Here is a 19,576-nt window from a genome sequence, read left to right as displayed (position 1 = left end):
CAATGGCAGAAAGGCTCCTGGAATAGACGGAATACCTGCAGAATTACTGTGCAGTGCAGATGAGGAAGAGATAGATAATTTGGTGGTTGGGTTTCAATTAACCACACATCTCAGGAATGGTCGAACTGAGAATGTACAAGACTACACTTCATTTACACTCATACATATCATCCTCATTCATCCTCTGAAGAATTATCTAAACGGTAGTTACCGGAGGCTAAACAGGAAAAAAGAGAGATAGATTATTTAAACTGGTATGTAATATTTATGAAAAAGGGAAAGTTTTGTCAAACTTCAAAAAGAGTGTTATAGTCATGATACCAAAGAAAGCAGAAGCAGATAAATGTGAAGAATACAGAACTAGCCATGCATCAAAAATCTTAACTAGAATTCTGTACAGAAGAATTGAGAGGAGAGTGGAAGAAGTGTTAGGAGAAGACCAATTTGGTTTCAGGAAAATATAGGGACAAGGGAAGACATTTTAGCGCTCAGATTAATAGTAGAAGGAAGATTAAAGAAAAAGAAACCAACATACTTGGCATTTACAGACCTAGAAAAAGGCATTCCATAAAAATCTATATAAAATGAATATTTCACATTTACATTTTTTTGTAATAACTTTATAATTTGATTCTTAAGACACAACTTGTCTCATATATTTAACGTAGACTGGAATAAAATGTTCAGCATTTTAAAACAATTAGGGTTCTAGTACAGACATAGAAGAACAATTGCTAATATTTACAGGAACTAAACAGCAACAGTAATAATTGAAAGAACATAAGAAAGAAGCCGTAATAAAAAAGGGAGTCCAAAAAGGATGTTCCCTATCCCTGTTACTTTTTAATCTTTACATAGAACTAGCAGTTAATGATGTTAAAGAACAATTTAGATCCGGAGTAACAGTACAAGGTGAAAAGATAAAGATGATACGATTCGCTGATGATATAGTAATTCTAGCTGAGAGTAAAAAAGATTTAGAAGAAACAATGTGGCATGGATGAAGTCCAACGCAAGACTACCGCGTGAAAATAAACAAGAACAAAAGAAAAGTAATGAAATGTAGTAGAAATAATGTAGATGAACCAATGAATATAAAAATGGGAAGAGAAAGATTATGGAGGTAGAAGAATTTTGTTATTTGGGAAATAGAATTACTAAAGATGGACGAAGCAGGAGTGATATAAAATGTCAAATAGCACAGGAGAAACGAGCCTTCATTCAGAAATATAATTTGTTTACATCAAAAATTAATTTAAAGGTTAGGAAAACAATTTGGGGAAAGTATATATTTGGTGTGTAGCTTTATACAGAAGTGAAACTTGGACGATACGAGTATATGAGAGAAAAGATTAGAAGCTTTTGAAATGTGGTGCAATAGGAGAATGTTAAAAATCAGATGGTTGAATAAAGTGACAAATGAAGGGGTGTTGCGCCAAATTGATGGGGAAAGAAAGAAGCATTTGAAAAAATATAGTTAAAAGAAGAGACAGACTTATAGGTCATATATAAGGCATCCTGGAAGAGTCGCTTTAATATTGGTGAACAGATTAAAGGGAAAAATTGTGCAGGCAGGCAACATTTAAAATATGTAAAACAAATTATTAGGGATGTAGAATGTAAGGGGTATACCGAAATGAAACTACTGGCACTAGATAGGGAATCTTGGAGAGCTGCATCAAACCAGTCAAATGACTGAAGACAAAAAAAATTATAATAAAAAAAAAAATTTGGAGAACAATATGCTACCCAAAACTATATTTTCCATACTTGTTGGAGTTTAAGCTATGATGTAAGCAAATCAGCAATTTACAAAAAATAACTGTATATTATAACAAAATGAATATCAGTGTTTTAAAATTATGTAATATTTCTTAAGTTTTATTTACATTGATAAACTGTACAAGAAATGAAAGAGAAACTCAAACAGTTTTTCCTATAAGTGTTCAATGTGAGCACCATTCGTCACACAGAATACAACTACCCAATAGGAGATGAGAGTTCATCCCATACTTTAATTAGCAAGTCTGGAGTAATTGATACGACAGCTTCTTAAATCCTGTGTCTCAAGTTGGGTAGGTCAGCTGGTAATGGTAACTTGATCCTTTATAAAAGCACAGGGGCAGATCGGGTGAATATGGAGGCCACAGCAAATAAGCCCTGTCATCTGGTCCCCAGAGACCAATCCAGCAGTTGGGGAGAATTTCATTCAACCAATTACATACAACATTATGCCAATGAGGAAGTGCACCTTCAGTGCCAAATAAGGTTATGTGGTTTATATTGCAGCTGAGAAAAGAGCCATAGTTGTAGCATATGAAGATTTCCTAGGACTATACACAAAAGACTCTCTTACATGTTCAACATTGTCTTTGAACATACTTGGTCGTCCTGTACTCTCCCCTTTACAAATACAACCAGTATTTTCAAATTGTATACATCCATGAATGTTATTGTCACTCAGGGATCACAACATAACTTCAAATGGAAAGCACACTAAATGGTAATTACAGATTCACATTTAGCAAACTGCAAAACTCAGAATGCTTTCTGTTGGGGGGGGTCTCCATCTTAGTTATAAGCGCTTTCAAGCAGAAGCTACAGGAAACAGTTTATGAGCTTGTGCACAGTTAAAACTGAGTTGTTCTCTTATTTCAAGTGAATCAATATAGTGAAACTTGAGAAATATTATGTATCTTTAAAATCCTGATATTTATTTTGAAACACCTGGTAATATATGTAATAATGAATTTTATTTTTTAAAGGTGAAAAATCAGTTGATCATTATCCCTCAAACATCAAAACAACAAAATTCTGCATAAATATTAAATAAAAGTTTCAGAGAAAGCACCATGAAATAGGCACAAAAAAAGAACAACAATAAAAATGTTCATGATGAAAATAAAAATATACGAAGATTGTTTAATAAAATAAAATAAAATGATTAAGCAAAACAAAATCAATACTCAATATAAAGTATACTCAATACAGTAACAATTAATTTTTTAATCTTTAAACACTGATTAAACTGTCAAAAGAATTTGAATTATTATTTCTTTTATTACCATCTTCTTTTTTTAATAGGCAGGGAAAAAGGAAAAAAATAATATTAAGCAATAAATAAATTATGATACAACATTTATTTACACTCAACAACAATAACAAGAGAATAGAGTTTGATTAAAATACAACAGGAGCTGCTGCAACCGGTGCTGCGACTGGAAATTGTCGTTGTACAACAGCATTAAATCCGTTTATAGGATCAGCATAGTAGTTGACTGTTCTACGAGCACCATCAGGATCAACAAGAGTGTAACTTCCACGTACAATATCACCATCTCTGCTTTCTATTTGACCCTTTGAATCGCCAGTAAGTGCATCTTGAACTTGATATGCGTATTGATATTGTGGATGTATATCTTCGTATTCGGCCTTCACTGTTTTTATTGCGGCATAAGGAGTATATGCAACACCACCTGGGAAAGCTGCTGTAAACGGTGCTGCTCCAGCAACTGGTACAACTCCTGCTTTGGCTACGCAGACTAACATTGCAGCAACCTAATTAACCATTAAATTAATATAATTACATCAATTTTTTATTTTATTTTTTTATTAAATAGGTTTTATAGAAGCTTATACAAGATTATTTATAAATAAACATTTTTAAATACAGATGAATTTTAGTTTATAGCTTTCACTTTTAAAATCTGATAAATATACTAAGGCACTAATTACATTTATACTATAATAATAATTATTCTAAATTACTTTAATTACAAATTAATGTTATAAAGACATAGTATGATATGATAAGATAAGAAATGGCATAAAGACATGGTGATAACATTTTAGATTTCAAGAAAGCTTATGACTACATCCACAGAGAATCCCTACTAAAAATTCTAAGACACCTTGGACTAGATACCAAATTAATAAACATGATAAAACTGACCCTCACAAACACTAAATCAAAAGTAAAACTCAGAGGCGAAGTCTCGGAACCATTTGAGATCAAAACAGGACTGCGCGAAGGTGACAGGTTCTCACCGCTATTATTCAACTGCGCTCTAGAAATGGTAATGAGGGAATGGCTCAAAAAATATCCCCCAAAAGTAACAATAAGCCGAAAAATTTAAACAAATTGTCTTGGTTTTGCCTACGATTTGCTATTGCTAGCAAATGACATCGATGAAGCTAAATCACAGATATTATTAGAAAACACTGCTAATAAAATTGGCCTCAAAATATCATTTGAAAAGACAGAAATTAGGCTCTTAAAACCAACATGACTAAAAGATGTAAACATAAATGTAATAACATCAAAATAGTAACCTAATTTAAATACTTTGAAGAAACAATGACAAACAATCTAAATAAAAAATCTTGATGTAAATAAGAAGAAACAAACTACCTAAAGCTCAAAATTAACCTGGTACACTTACAATAAAAAATACCTATCAATAAATCTAAAAATAAGACACTAAAACACAGTTATAAAGCCAAAAGCCACTTATGCAGCAGAAACACTCTTCAAAGACAGAAACACACAATCAAAGACAGACAGATTCCAGAAAATCAAAAGAAGAATTGGAAAATCCTGCATCAATAAAAAGTACCAGAAAGACAGGCAATGATGGATTGTGCCCAACAAAGTCAAGAGAACCCATCACTCTACCATGCATAAGAGGGGACTAGATGTTTTTGAACATATCATGAGGATGCAAGATTCAAGACTTCTGAAACAGATGGTACAGTACAATCTCGGCTTAAAAAACACCAAGACAGGATGCAAATGAATCAGAGAAATATGAGAGAGGAGCTGAAGGAAATTGGCCTGACACACACAGCTAAGATAAAAAACCACATATAAGAAGAACCATAAAAGAACACCAACAGATTACCACAGATAAGATAAAATTAAACAAGAAAATCAAGAACAAAAACACTTGCTTCACACTGACAAGAAAAAACTCATAACACAAATATTTTCAACAGTAGAAAGGGCACAAAGATCGGAACATATGAAAAAAGTACTGGAAGGACCGCAAGGCTCAAACAGCCCATCGAAGAGATTTGGATAATGGACTGATTAAAGTGATCCTATGCGGTCATAAAAGATAATAATAACAAAGATATGGTATTAGTTGTAAAAATATTGTGAAAGAATATCAGAGGAGCATTATTTGATTTATCAAAATATGATAAACAGACAAATAAAATTATTATTTTAGTAGTCAGCCTCTATAATACTGTTTGAACTATAGAAACAAGCTATTTGTTGATGTTAGTTCAGATATGATGATAACATAATTGATTATGAATTGATAAAATTCCAATTTTCTTTTAAAAGCAATAATCTTGATACTATCGTTTTCGTAATATATTTTTAATTAATAAAGACATCATCTCATTTCACAAAGAAGTAAAATAAAATATTCAATTTTTAAATTCTGAACCTGTTTTGATTAAAATAAATATATTTTTAATTACAATAAATCGAATAATAATTAAAGATAAATATGAAAGTTCAAGGTTCGATAACGTTTTATAATATTTTGTCTTTTTCATCATGATCATTTCATTGATTACTTACAAACCTCACGACGTTTGTAGACATCATAATGAAAAAAAAATACAATGTAATGAAATAAAAATAAAACACACAGAATGGGCCACACTAATATTATTATAACAAAGAGTTCTCTTAATAACTGTTTAAATTGAAAAATAAGTACAAAAAACAAAATAAATTAAAATGGAAGTATTAATTAGAAAATAAAAAATATATCTCCTTTATGCTTGGCAAACTCTTTGAAGGATTTTTTTTGCATACAAATAAAATTTATGGTTTTTATTGCTTTGTAAAAGATTTTTTACATTCTGGTTTAATATTTACATATATTTTTCAATTTCATTATAACATCAAGACAATTATTTAAAAATCGAAATGCACATTTAGTTCTTGATTTTTACTTCATCTAAACAATTACTTCATCTAAACGTATTCTGTGTTATTTTATAACATTAACATAATGTATACAAAAATAGGGGATTATTTTCCACATTAACTCCAACAAGGAAAGAGTCTACACAGTTTAACAGATAATACGCAGTGTATTTAAATATATTTATATAATTTTTTTAAAATAAATAAAATTTCAATTTAACAGAGTAGATATTATAAAGGTACAAACAATAAATCACGATGGTAATTTCTTACACAGGATGTTAGGCCACACCTTATTATTAAAACTTTTATAACTGCATAAGGTCATCCGTTTAATCAGAAACAAGGTGAAAACGGATCTTTCTGACATTATATAAACTAGATATTATATTTAAAAATTATCAGATTCTAGTGGATTATTTTATTTATGTTTATTTGTTATTTTATTTGTTTATGATTATTAAATAGAAATAAAACTTAAAAAATCAAATAATAAATAATTAACAATTAACTGTTTTTATTAAGTGAAAAAATTAAACGAGATCTTAATTAATATATACGTTACAAAAAAATACATTTTTAGTTTATTAATAAACTTGTATAAACAGTAACTTAATACCTACTATATTACAGTGAATATTAAGTATAAATTGCTTTAAGATTTATATGGTTTTTGCATATATATATAGGGATTTTTGAGTGGCTGCCGCCAGGGAGGTGGACGTGTTATGACAGCCAGGCGGTAAGGCTAGATGGAGTACCTATGTCCTAGGGACCGGGGGCTGGGGTACAGAAATTGGAAATAATGAAGGGGATACAAGGAATAAATAAAAAAATAAAAAAGACGAAACGTGGTCGTCGTGTAGGGCCAGGGAGGCAGCCTCTATGCATAGGATGTTCAGGCCTACTCACACGCAAAAGTGGGTGGGTCAGAGCTCCCCGATGATGGCATAGCGGACCCTTGAGGTGTGCATGGGGGGACGTGAAACTGTGAAGGGCAAGCGAAATGCGTGTCTGGATCAGGTAAGATAGGGACGGGAAGGGTACTCCCTCTACGGAGAAAGATTTTGATCACCGGAAGATGTGATTAGTATGTTTTCGAGGAGACGCGGGAGACCCCGATGGGATTTCCGAGTTCGGACGAGCTAGGGAGGGCAGACTGCGCTGCCACAACACCCTGAGGCGACTTTTTAGCGTGGGCTGGTCGTCTTGGGGAGTTTATAAAAAAATATATATATATGGTTAAGTTAAAATTGATTCATTTTATTTATTTGTAATTTAAACATTTAATATGCTATTTATTATTGTGTATAAATTAAAAAAATAATTTAAGTTTTATTTAATTATTAGATAAAAATAAGGTTTCTAGTTTCATTACTGTTATTATTTATTAATTTAACTTATTTATTTTTATTGTTACTATTTTACGAAATTATGTAGTACGGACATTTTTAAATTGGTTTGTAGTGGATCATTAATGACATAACAAATATTAATAATAATAAATTAAGCAAACTAGCTTTTATTTCACTTTATAAAATAACTAGCATCCACATCGCAGTATTTTTTTAATTTTATTTTATGTTTTTTAGTCAAGAAAACGGAGGCAGGTGCAGTCAATCGCGTCGCACATACAGTAACAGTTGCTGCGTTGGTTGAGCTGCCGTACCGTACATAATCACACATCTTAGAAAATTGAAATTAAAAAAAAATTGAAACTAGTTTAAGATTTTTATAAGAAGAGTATTTGCAAGTTAAAATCGAGTGAATATCTCGTGTTATATAGTCGGAAGTGGGGAAAATTTGCAATCATTGTTCAAAATTTCTTTATCTTTCTTCACCCCTTTCAAGGTCGAATTTCAAAAAATTTAGAAATTGAAATTTAGATATTCATATTAAGATTACACATACAAAAAATCAGTTTCATATCATCATTTGTTACCGAGAAATGAAAAAAAAAATAGCCGGGTTTCAAAAAAAAATTCAAAAATCCAATTTAATCCTTTAAACTAGGAATTTCAAAAAAATTAGAAATTGGTTTTTAAATATATTCACATAAACATTACAAAAATCAAATTGATATCTTCATTTGTTACCGAGAGATTAAAAAATAAATAAAATGGTAAATTTCATTGTTATCTCCATTTTAACCCTATAACTTGGGATTTCAAAAAATCCTTTCTTAGTATGCACTTACACCTTAAGAAGATCGTGTATACAAATTTTCAACAATTTATCTTCCGTAGTTTTTGCTGGGCGATAATTATGAGTGATTTACGATATGTTATTTTATAAATAAATAAATAAATAAATATATATATATATTTATATATAGAAAGGTAAAAGATAATAATAAAATAGAACATTTAAAAAAATTATAACTTATATTTAATATATGTTGACGCGTTTTGGAACCATTCTGCTGTCAAAACCTATTGTACAATATATGTTCTGACAAGAGTACAATAAGCTTTGACAATAGAGTGGTTCCGAAACGCGTCAACATATAATAAAAGAATTAAGCTAAGAAAGGTAAACAGTACTCAACGTAGAAAATGTAATGATCTTAGCAGAAAAGATAATAGTAATTATTATTTTAATAATAGAAATTTTAATTATTTAATACTAAATTAATTACTTTCAAAAATTAAATCCTTTAAGTTGTAATACATCAATGTGAAAGAAATCGCTTACTATTTAACTTAAGATTTACTTTGCATATTTCTTTATTACCACTGCATCTTTCTAGTGCAGATTAGGTTTTCTGTAGTTAATGATATTCATACATAACAAGGACATAGATTTAGTAATTTTCCAATAAAATAAAATAAATAAATAAATTACATGAGAAAAAGAAAGAACTGATCTAGCGTATCAGTGTTTTACATGAAAAAACTGGATAACTTTTTTCCCGATAAGATTGTAATATATTTGGTTTTGATAAATTTTAACTTAAATAGTTTATTCAAGTAAATCTTAAGTGTTTTTTAATAACTTGTCCAGGACTTAAAAAATATAGTATAAATGTAGTAAAAATATACAATATAGTAAAAATATAGTATAAAATTTTGATTTTAAAAAATAAAAAAAATCACAATATTTTCCTTCTAATTTTGACATTTCTTTGATATAATCTTCCAGTTCTTTTACCCAATTCGTAACATAAGTACACACCCAAAAATTTATTTGGATTTCTAAATAACTTACATGTACCTATGTAATATCATGCGAGTTAAGACCACTAAGCTGAAAAATTTCAAAAAAAATATTTTCTGGTAGATACATTTCTGTACTTTTTTCCTTTTAATAATATCTGGTCCGAAGGCTTTTTTTAATTTTTTTAACCACTGGGACCACCGTAAGGTATCGCTTTATAGAATGGGATGAATAACAATTTTTGTAGCGTGTGAAAATACCGTGCCTGACTGGGATTCGAACTCGGGATCTCCGGATGAAAGGTCGAGACGCTACCACTCGCACCACGGAAGTCGGCAAGGATAGGTCCGAAGGATCTATCTATAATCAGCCGGCATGAATTAGAATTTTCAGGAAAAGAAATATCACCCAAGAATAATTAGTGTAATGGATAATTGCGGTAGGGACAGTTTGAACTATTCATTACGGTAAGCATTTCCACCTCTATATTATACAGGATACATTACTTATCTCTTTTTCGATAAGTTTGATGCGATTAATAATGATTCAATTTTATTTTATTTTCCAAATAATTTTCTACTGAACTATCTAAATTTCATTCCAATTTTTAATCAAATATTCAATTTAAAAAAAAAAGAAAGAAAACTAAAGAACAGCAACCCATTTTGATCATTTTTGATTCACGATTTCCACGTCTATGAAACAAAAAAATTTCATTTGCTACCACAAATTATTTATCATACTTTTCACCCATCATCACAGTTTTTATCATCGATTTTCCATTTATCAATTGCTATCTAACTAAAAACTACCATATGACTCAGGAATGATTGGCTATAAAAATTAAAAAAAATAATAATTGGTATGTTTGTTTTGATAAGCTGATTAAGAAAATGCGTAAAATAGTTAAAATTAACCATAGTTGCGAGAGGATGAATCAATATTCTGAAAAAAAAAAACAGCTACATTTACCGTAACGGAAAGCTACAATACTGTAATCATCACGTCCAGTAACTGATTTCAATATTTTTCGTACATTGTCTGTACTAGTGCGAAATATTTCATTACATTTTTATTTATTAATTTCTCCATTACAAATAACATATTCTTTTTTCATTCATTTATAATTTTTTATTTAGCTTACCAAAACGAAAATATCAGTGTTTTTTAATTTTTAAAAAATAATTGAAAAAGTTATTCTAATGAAAATGGCCTGGACCAACGTTAGTTCTAAAAATTCCCCAAATTTAATGAGGACAAGATAAGATTAATTATTAGATATTTAATTTGATATATTTTTAGATTTTTGTTTGGACATTTCACATAGGGGGCAATATTTAATATTGCCTCCTATTAATATAGAAAAATCAAAAACATATTAAAAAATAATAAGATATTTAATTAAAAAATAATCAAGAAACGGTAATTTTTAATATTTTTTTCTTAAATTTTTCTTAAAAAATTCAATAGAAATATAGTTTTACAGGTTAACGTAAAAAATAATGGGTAATAAAATTATGAAGTAAGTTATTATTAAGCTTCAAACTCCGATTATTAAGCCGATCTCCGTATCGGAGTGGTAGCGTCTCCGCCTTTCATTCAGAGGTTCCGGGTTCGAATCCCGGTCAGGCATGACATTTTTCAAAGCTACCAAATTTCCATTTCATGTTCCCATGCACAAGATTTGAAACTTACATGGTGAATTAATCATCAAAAAAAGATAAAGCCAAACTCATCGGTAAAGTTAAGAACGCGACTTGTTTATGATAATTTTTAATGTACATTCACAAAATTTGAATAATTGATGTAAAACAGTGTAACAAAAAGGCTCTATATATATACTCGTATACACAAATACATTAGTCTAGGGTGAATAGAGACGAGAGTTCTACGGTTTAAATCCTAGTAAAGGCAGTTACTTTTATACGGATTTGAATACTAGATCGTGAATACCGGTGTTCTTTGGGGGTTGGGTTTCAATTAACCGCACATCTCAGGAATGGTCAACTTGAGACTGTACAAGACTACACTTCATCTACAGTTATACATATCATCCTCATCCATCCTCTGAAGTAGTACCTTACGGTGGTTCCGGAGGCTAAACAAAAAAAGAAAGGGTAAATAGAAAAAATAACACTTAAAGAGAAATTGTCGTTGTGATTGTGTTTGTTATTATTACTATTAAAAAGAAGTGAACACACTAAAAAAGAAAATTATCAATTTTTTCAGCAGATATTTTAACATTCTTTAAAAATTAACCTAAAATAATAACTATATCAAAAAAAATTTAAACCGCTCTTATACCTTAGATAAATAAAATGTCTTTAGAAGGATTATAAATAAAGTGGTATTATGAAATTACTTAAAATTTTAAGATATAAAACACATGCTGCGATGTGTGGAGCGTACCATTTTTAACTCTTTTTATTAGAAATGAGTACAAAATAACCTGTTCATCGATTTTGGGCTTAACTATTAGATAACAAATCGTAATAATCATAGTTTAATTCAAACCTTCAAAGCTAATTTTTTTATTGTTATACTCTTTCAACAACTTATTAATACTCTCTGTCTCTGTCTCTCTCTTGTAGATCTGTCTTACGACAGGTTTCAATTGGATGCTCTTCACTTCTCTCGGTCCTAAGCTTCATTCCAATTTCTTCTCAGGAACTCCCATACTTAGAGCATAATCCAATGGAACTAGAGATACCATAAAGTTCTTTAATGTAGTGGCTTCCCCTTGCCTTCTGCATCCAATGCCGTTGAACATTTGGTTTCATCCGCCTTTTGAAATGGCTTCCCATTCCAAGAACGAAAAGATTTCCTGTCTATCGCTCTTCCACCCTCCATAGAGACTGTTGGTATTTGTAGAAGGGGATCTGTTAATACTATCTTACACAAAAATAACTCTAATACAAATTTTATCAATCAATATAAATTGAATGGATGGTTTATTTGATTTAAGAATAACACCAAATAATTCATGATGTTATTTCTTTAACTTTTTTCACTTTAAGGTAACATAAACGTTAAAAGTTTTTTATTTTTTTCTTATTTTAACAAAAAAAAAAAAAAAAAATAATCACAAAATTATGAAAAGGTAACCTTCAAATTTTAATTTTATAATAATACACGCTTTGCAATCGAACATAAAAAAGTTTTTTTTTTGCCGATTTATCCAACAACCTTTTCAACTAATTACAGTACAGTATATATATATTAATATATAAATAAATATTAAATACAAATAAAATACCGATTATTTATAGATATGCCTTATATAAAAAAAAATACAAATAATTAGTGTAAAGTTTTATAAAAAAAAGGTAATAACAAATAAACGTATAATTAAGCCTACGAACATTAATAAATCAAACTCTTATTATAACACAGTAATTAAAATTAAATGAAAAATAAACCGCAGCACAATCAAAACTTCTTTAGCCAGTATAATAGGTTTTAAAATACTGGATATTACAAACAATTTTTTGTTAAAACCTGATTAATAAATAAATTTTTTAAGTATACACTAAATTTTAAAATATCAATTAAATCATTTCTAATGATTCACTTTATTTTATATAAATAATGTACGAAGAAATTGTACCACAAGCTTTGAAGGTTATTGTATAAATACTAAAAATATTTCATTAAATATCTATTTCATAAAAGGATTACGTTTTTAGATGTAAAAAAATTACATCATTTTTTACCCCTTCGTAATTAGCAACAACAAAACCAATTTTTATTAAACTGATGTCAAACGATTCCTTTCAACTGCGAAAAATGACTTTTTGATAAATGATGACTAGAAAAAACAGAATTGATAAAAAAGAGAGTAAATGGATAATCAGGTCGGGTATGAAATAAAAATATCTAGAAACAGGATTTAAATATATCTGTACCTATAACGCATCTTGTCCTGATTGACTGATTCATCAACGCTGAGCAAAAACTACTGAAGATAAATTGATGAGAATTTGTAAAAATGTTCTTCTTACGGTGTAAGTCTAGCCTAAGAAAGGATTTTTTTAAATCCCGAGCTGAAAGGGTTAAAATGGAGTAACAATGAAATTTACTATTTTTTCTAATTTCTCGGTAAAAAATGAATATTTTCGTATCAACATGGTGTATGAAATCTTCATGTGAATATTTAAAAACAAATCTCAAGATTTTTGAAACTTCGAGTTTAAAAGGTAAAAATGAATTTTTTAATTTTTTTTTAAACCGGCTATTTTTTGGCAACAAATAAAGATATCAACTTGATTTAATTTTTCCATGTAAATATCTAAAAACCAATTTCTAGATTTTTCGAAATTCGACATTGAACCGGGTGAATTTCTTCCATTTCCAATTATACTGAACAAGATATTCACTAGACTGGAGGAGCTTGTAAATACTCTTCGGATAAATATTTAAAAAAACATTCTCGATTTTTTTTAATTTCAATTTTTTAAGGGGTGTGAAGGTGTACGGCGCGGCAACTCAACCAATACAGCCACTGTTACTCTATGTGCAACGTGACAGGTTGCACCTGGTTCCGGTTACTTGACTAAAAAACATAAAATAAAAGAATTAAATAATTAAAAAAAAAAAAAAAAAAAAAAAAAAAACAGAAACGAAGCACGATCACCTTCTAATGGTATCTGTCGGCTAACGCTATGAACTGGGGAAATATATTTCAGTTATAACTGAAATATTTTTATATTATTATAACTAATATTTTTAAGTTGAAGGCTTTAAACCTACATTCTTAGATCACTCGAAGTTTTGGGTGCTGTATTGACCGAACTGTTATTCTGAAGAAATTACACTGATAGTTTTTATAGATTGAACAAGCTTTAATTTTTATTTATAATTATTATTCTCACAAGCATGAGTTTAATGAACACAGAAGGGTCCAGGGGGGTCCAGGAGGCAGAGCCCCTGGATAGACGTGAAGCGAGCCCTGACCAGCTAAACATTCCCTGACCGCGACGGGTCTGCTAGTACACATATATATATGAGTGTAGATAGGTGGTAGACAGCCTATTAAAAGGATTAGAAATAATGAACATCCATGAAAAATAGTTCAGATTATTAGAAATAAGGATGAAAACATTAAAAAAAAATATGAAAATATATATTTTTTTTTAATGGGTGAAAAAGCAAACGATTCATCGGAAAAAAATAAAAATATGAAAAACAATTTGTAATACAAAGAGGTAATCATACAAATAAAAATAGAAAATAACAACTAAGATGGGCGTGTAAATGCTACCCTCCTAGGCACAGAAGCATATATATCATATAAAATAAGTAGTCTTGATTGATTCATAATCAACATCCAGGAAAATCTGTTCAAATGTTCTTATGGTGTTAATGCACATTAGGGAAAGGATTTTTTGGAATTCCAAGATCAAAGGATTGAAGTGGAGTAATAATGAAATATATTATTTTTTTAATTTCTCGGTAACAAATTGATTTTTGGTGTGTGTAATCTTCATGTGAATATTTAAAATCGCATTTAAGATTTTTTGTAATTCCGAGTTTAAAGGATTAAAATGGATTTTGAATAATTTAAAATCCGACTTTGAAACCCGACTATTCTTTTGAATTTCTACGGAACGAATGAAGAAGATATCAACTTGATTTTTGATGTGTATGAAATCTTCATGTGAATATCTAAAAACAAATTTCTAGATTTTTCGAATTCGACCTTGAAACGGTGAAGAAAGCTTAAAAAAAATTGAATAATGATTATAAATTTTCGCAATTTCCGATATACTAGTCGATATATTCACTAGTGATATATTCACGAGTTCGATACTAGTGATATATTCACTAGATTTGGGCTTGAATAAATATCTAAAAACCATTTTCGGGTTTTTTAATTTCAATTTTTTAAGGGGTGCGATGGTGTACGGTTTAGGAGCTCAACCAACACAGCCACTGGTACTGTTACTGTATGTGAGATGCGATTAGCTTCATCTGCCTCCATTTACTTGACTAATAAACAAAAAAATTAAAGAAATTGACCACGACAAGAAACCTAAGTAATCATACAGCGCGAGCGAAGCCGCGACAAGGATGTTAGTAAATAATAAAATTATATGAAATGAGCAAAACTCAAGAAAACGATCAGCCTTTAACAACGTAATTAAAAGATTACTAAAAACCATAGATTACAAAACCCAATAAAACAAAACAGAATATTCCAGAAAGGGGAAAAAGCAACAAATAATAAACATAAAAAAAACACAATTTTGTCAAAAGAAAACTAATAGACGATAAAAGGGCCGATATGCTAAAAATACACACAGACATTCGGTGTCATCATCATATCGGTATTATCACCAAATAACAGACGTAGAGAAAAAGGAAAGTGAAGCTCCCACCTTGGCTTGTTTTCTGAATTGTGTTTAATGGGTTAACAGAAAATGATGAAAAATTAAAATTAGTCGCAGTTGAAAATTTAAAATTATTAGCATAATTAATATACAAATTTCCATAAAAGTTCTCTTTTAATTACAACAGAAACGAAGAAAATGAAATAGATAGAATTAATTTAGAAAAAAATGAAGTTATATGAGAATTTAATCTTGCTTCCTTATATTCTTATTTGATTATTCCTGTGGATGATGAACACATCCTTTGGGAACAAAATAAAGCTAAAATAAATTAAATTTCATAACAAAAATTAATAATTATATATATATATATATATATATATATATATATATAAATTTTGATAATTGTAAAAAACTTGAAATTGAATCACACTGAAAATTATTTAAAGAAATATTTCGTAATTAGTACTTAAAAAACATTCGGAAGAAAAAAAGATGACAAATTAATACTTTTAAAAAAATAACCATTTTAATAAATGTTCTTTTTTTTTTATCAGGGATTAGGTGAATGAGATTTTACAGGATATATGCGAATGGGAGCACTTTCCTGAATTAATATACAAGAGGATATATCATATTAAACCAATTATCAATGGAAGTCTGGTAAGACTTTCCTGAACGAACATTATTAGTATTATTACTGTTCTTTCAATTATTATTTCATTTCTAACAAATTTATTATTTTTAACTTCTACTTAACTCAATTATTATATACAGTATTACATTTTTTATATTTGAGTACTATTGTTTGATTTAATACAATTTCTAATTTACAGATTTTATATAAATGTACAGTATATCTTTTTTTTCTGTTTAGGCTCCGGGAATCACCGTCAGCTATTACTTCAGAGGATGAATAAGGATAACATGTATAAGTGTAAATGAACTGTAGTATTGTACAGTCTCAGATCAACCATTCTTGAGATGTGTGGTTAATTGAAACCCAACCATCAAAGAACACCGGTATCCACGATCTAGTATTCAAATCCACATAAAAGTAACTGCCTTTACTAGGATATTTGAACGTTGGAACTCTCGACTTCGAAATCAGCTGATTTGCGAAGACGCGTTTACCACTAGACCAACCCGGTGGGTTATGTATATAGTATATCTGAGTATATATAGATATATTAGCTGGCGAGCTGTAGGCACGCCCTCCGGAGCTAGGCCCCCCCGGGCGGGTTGCCCCCGCGTCTCGGAATGGAATTATTAGGTGTTCAAAATTGATTATCTCTTGTGTACATTTTTTTTTTATATAACGAAAGTTAAATTAAAAATTTAAATCTAGAAATTGATACTAACAAATCGGGGCTTTCCGCTAGTGATCGGTACATTCCGGTGCTAAGCTAAGAGGGACGGACAAATAAACAGACAGACAGACATACAAATGCCCTTTAGTAAGGTAGGATAATATATATATATATATATATATAATATTAATAATATTTACTATATATTATTATAATACATTTAGTTGAATAATATCAATAACGTCACTATTGTAAATTAAGATTATTTCATTTTTTAAGGAATTATTTTTATATTTTAAAGTCCCTTAGGTCACGTGATCATTATTTGGTGGCCGATCAAATCTACACTCACATATTATGTAATTAATAATTTGTATTCTTATAAATATGACTTTTCATTATCTATAACAATGAAACTTTACAGATTTTTCTAATTTAAAATTTTGAAAATTCTTTTAAACATCTATTGGTGGCTCAAATAAATTTGTTATAGTTTTAATAAATCTCTATTGGGAGTCTTACATATGCTAAATTTATATAACTTATTTATCTCGTGTTTTGACGGTTTTATGGCACATTTTATATTATTCAATTATTAAAAAGTTATTTTTCAATAATTTTGGATATTTACACTTGATATATAAAATTCATATTTATATATTTTATGCATTTTAGTAATCATTACATTAGCGCGTTTGAACCCACTTGATAGCTTACATCGTTATTGTGTAATGATTATTAAAAAAATTAATTTTGGCGAAAACTTTGAGGTGAACCCGACGGCTGATAACGGCTACTGGTGTATTTTTGTAATTCTTTAACGGTACTTAATCTGAATCTAAAATTAAAAATCAAAATCCGAGATAAAAATTGTTCACGCACAATGAATTCAAACTACACGTTCGTTGATAATATAGTAGGGTATGAAAAGTTACCTCAACGAAATTCAAATTCAAACCATTTGTAACACATAAACAAACATTTGTTTAGTTATTAATTATTATTTAACATTCAAAAAGAAATTAAATAAAAATATTTATAGAAAAAAATTTGTCTGTCCTACTTTTGGTATTAAATAAATGATCAACTTGAAATTAAAAGAAAAAACAAAATATATATACTAATACGTTTTATGAAGCCTCTAATCAATAACCATTTCCGGACTAAATTTTCAACCGTAAACAAGAGATAAATATTAAAAATTAAAAAACAAGATTGCCAAAAAAATATTGTTGACAATCATTGCTCTAAATTGCTGACAAACATTGCTCTTTAATATAGGATGATTACTAGTGTAGGATAATTAAACAGCATGGTGACAATTTTGTGTACAGTATTTATAAGTAGTATAATTTTTTAAAAACATTTTAAATTTATTTAAACATATATATATAGCCTATGGCATTCCCGGTAACGTAAGGATCCTAACGCGGGGTCATACATCTAAATCGCTTCATCCGTTGAGCTGCTACGGTGGAATAAATATACATACACCGAAAATTTATTACACTCCTTTTTGGGCAGTCATGTAAAAGTCATAAGATAATAATTTTACATAATGCAATACTTATTTAATTAGAGATTGTAATTCATCACAATAACACATAAGCTCACAAAGGTTTTCAGCAATTGTTCTTGATTAGTACTGAAACAGTGCCATTAATTTAAAACCAATGAGTGGTTTTAAATTCATGTTACCAATAATTGGTAACGTGAATACTTAAGTCTAAATGAATAATAATGATAATGATTAATACTTATTTTAAATGTAGATATTGTAAAATTAAAGAGAAGCTGATCAGTAATTAATTATTCGTACTAGTCGATAATACAACTAATGGATCAGTCATTTAAAACATCTAATTAAGCTCGATAATTCGAACGTTTGAAACGGGGATCTATCTCGAATTTCTATTATATTATTCTTCATTAATTTTTGATCGAAAATTTTATAATTAACTGCACATTCTATAAGCTACAATAAAATGACAGTAGGTTTTTCATTTTATGCAATTAGTCTATAATAATCATTCACGCTTTTCGTATATCGCTGTATAAATTTTCCATTACATTCTGATTAACCTGTAAAGTATCTCATTATGAACAGGTATATCTAATATCGATCATCTTAACGTTAAAAAACTGCTAATGCAAAAAAATTAAATATTATTACATGAAAATCAGATAAATAATTCCAAAGTAACAATACTGGTAAAAGATTAAATTTATATTATGTAGTAAACTGGATAAAATTATTTTATTCTTTAAATTAACATACTAAAAACCTAAATATTAATTTAAATATAAATATAAAAAATAAGTAAAAATATACTTACAGTGATATAAAGTAACATGTTGATAGTTTGTAAAGTGTCCACAACACTGGATGACTGAAAGAATAGATACTGGAAAGCGCCGCAGGCGAGTGGGCTTATATACTAGAAAGGGTGAACCTTATTTAAGCATACAAATCACGCATCACGTATTTACCACCACATACATAAAATATATGTCGTAGTTTGATTAAGTTACCGAATCAAATTGTTACAAATATATTATCAATACAAAACAGTAAAAGTAGACGATGTTTGTCACAAATAACAGGGACACGCGCTAAACACATAAAAATATATTTAATTACGTCCCCGATTAAGGACATCCATACTCGATTATTTACATATATTTTTTATTATTCGGAAGTGCAATAATTTAGACAATCATCAGAAACAAATGCAATTAACTCCGAAATTACACAACAATACACACTGGTTACCATTTATTAATTTTTTTTTAATGTATAGCTTTTTTGTCTCGAAGAGAAATCCAAGTCTTGA

General features: G+C 29.1%; 1 protein-coding gene across 1 annotated transcript; it reads right to left on the bottom strand.

The window, feature by feature from the left end:
• Positions 1-3,154: 3,154 nt before the first annotated feature.
• On the bottom strand, positions 3,155-19,124 carry LOC142327853 (larval cuticle protein A2B-like). Its single transcript, XM_075371201.1, has 2 exons — positions 19,079-19,124; positions 3,155-3,558 (listed from the first exon to the last, which is right to left on the bottom strand). The coding sequence occupies exons 1-2, from the start codon at positions 19,094-19,096 to the stop codon at positions 3,181-3,183; spliced, it is 396 nt and encodes a 131-aa protein (XP_075227316.1). The 5' UTR covers positions 19,097-19,124; the 3' UTR covers positions 3,155-3,180.
• Between the last annotated feature and the right edge of the window lie 452 nt (positions 19,125-19,576).

Source organism: Lycorma delicatula, chromosome 7, assembly GCF_047948215.1.
Source record: "Lycorma delicatula isolate Av1 chromosome 7, ASM4794821v1, whole genome shotgun sequence".
NCBI classification, from domain to species: domain Eukaryota; kingdom Metazoa; phylum Arthropoda; class Insecta; order Hemiptera; family Fulgoridae; genus Lycorma; species Lycorma delicatula.
The sequence above is the reverse complement of the archived record's forward strand: the minus strand, read 5'-3'. Positions and strand labels throughout refer to the sequence as shown.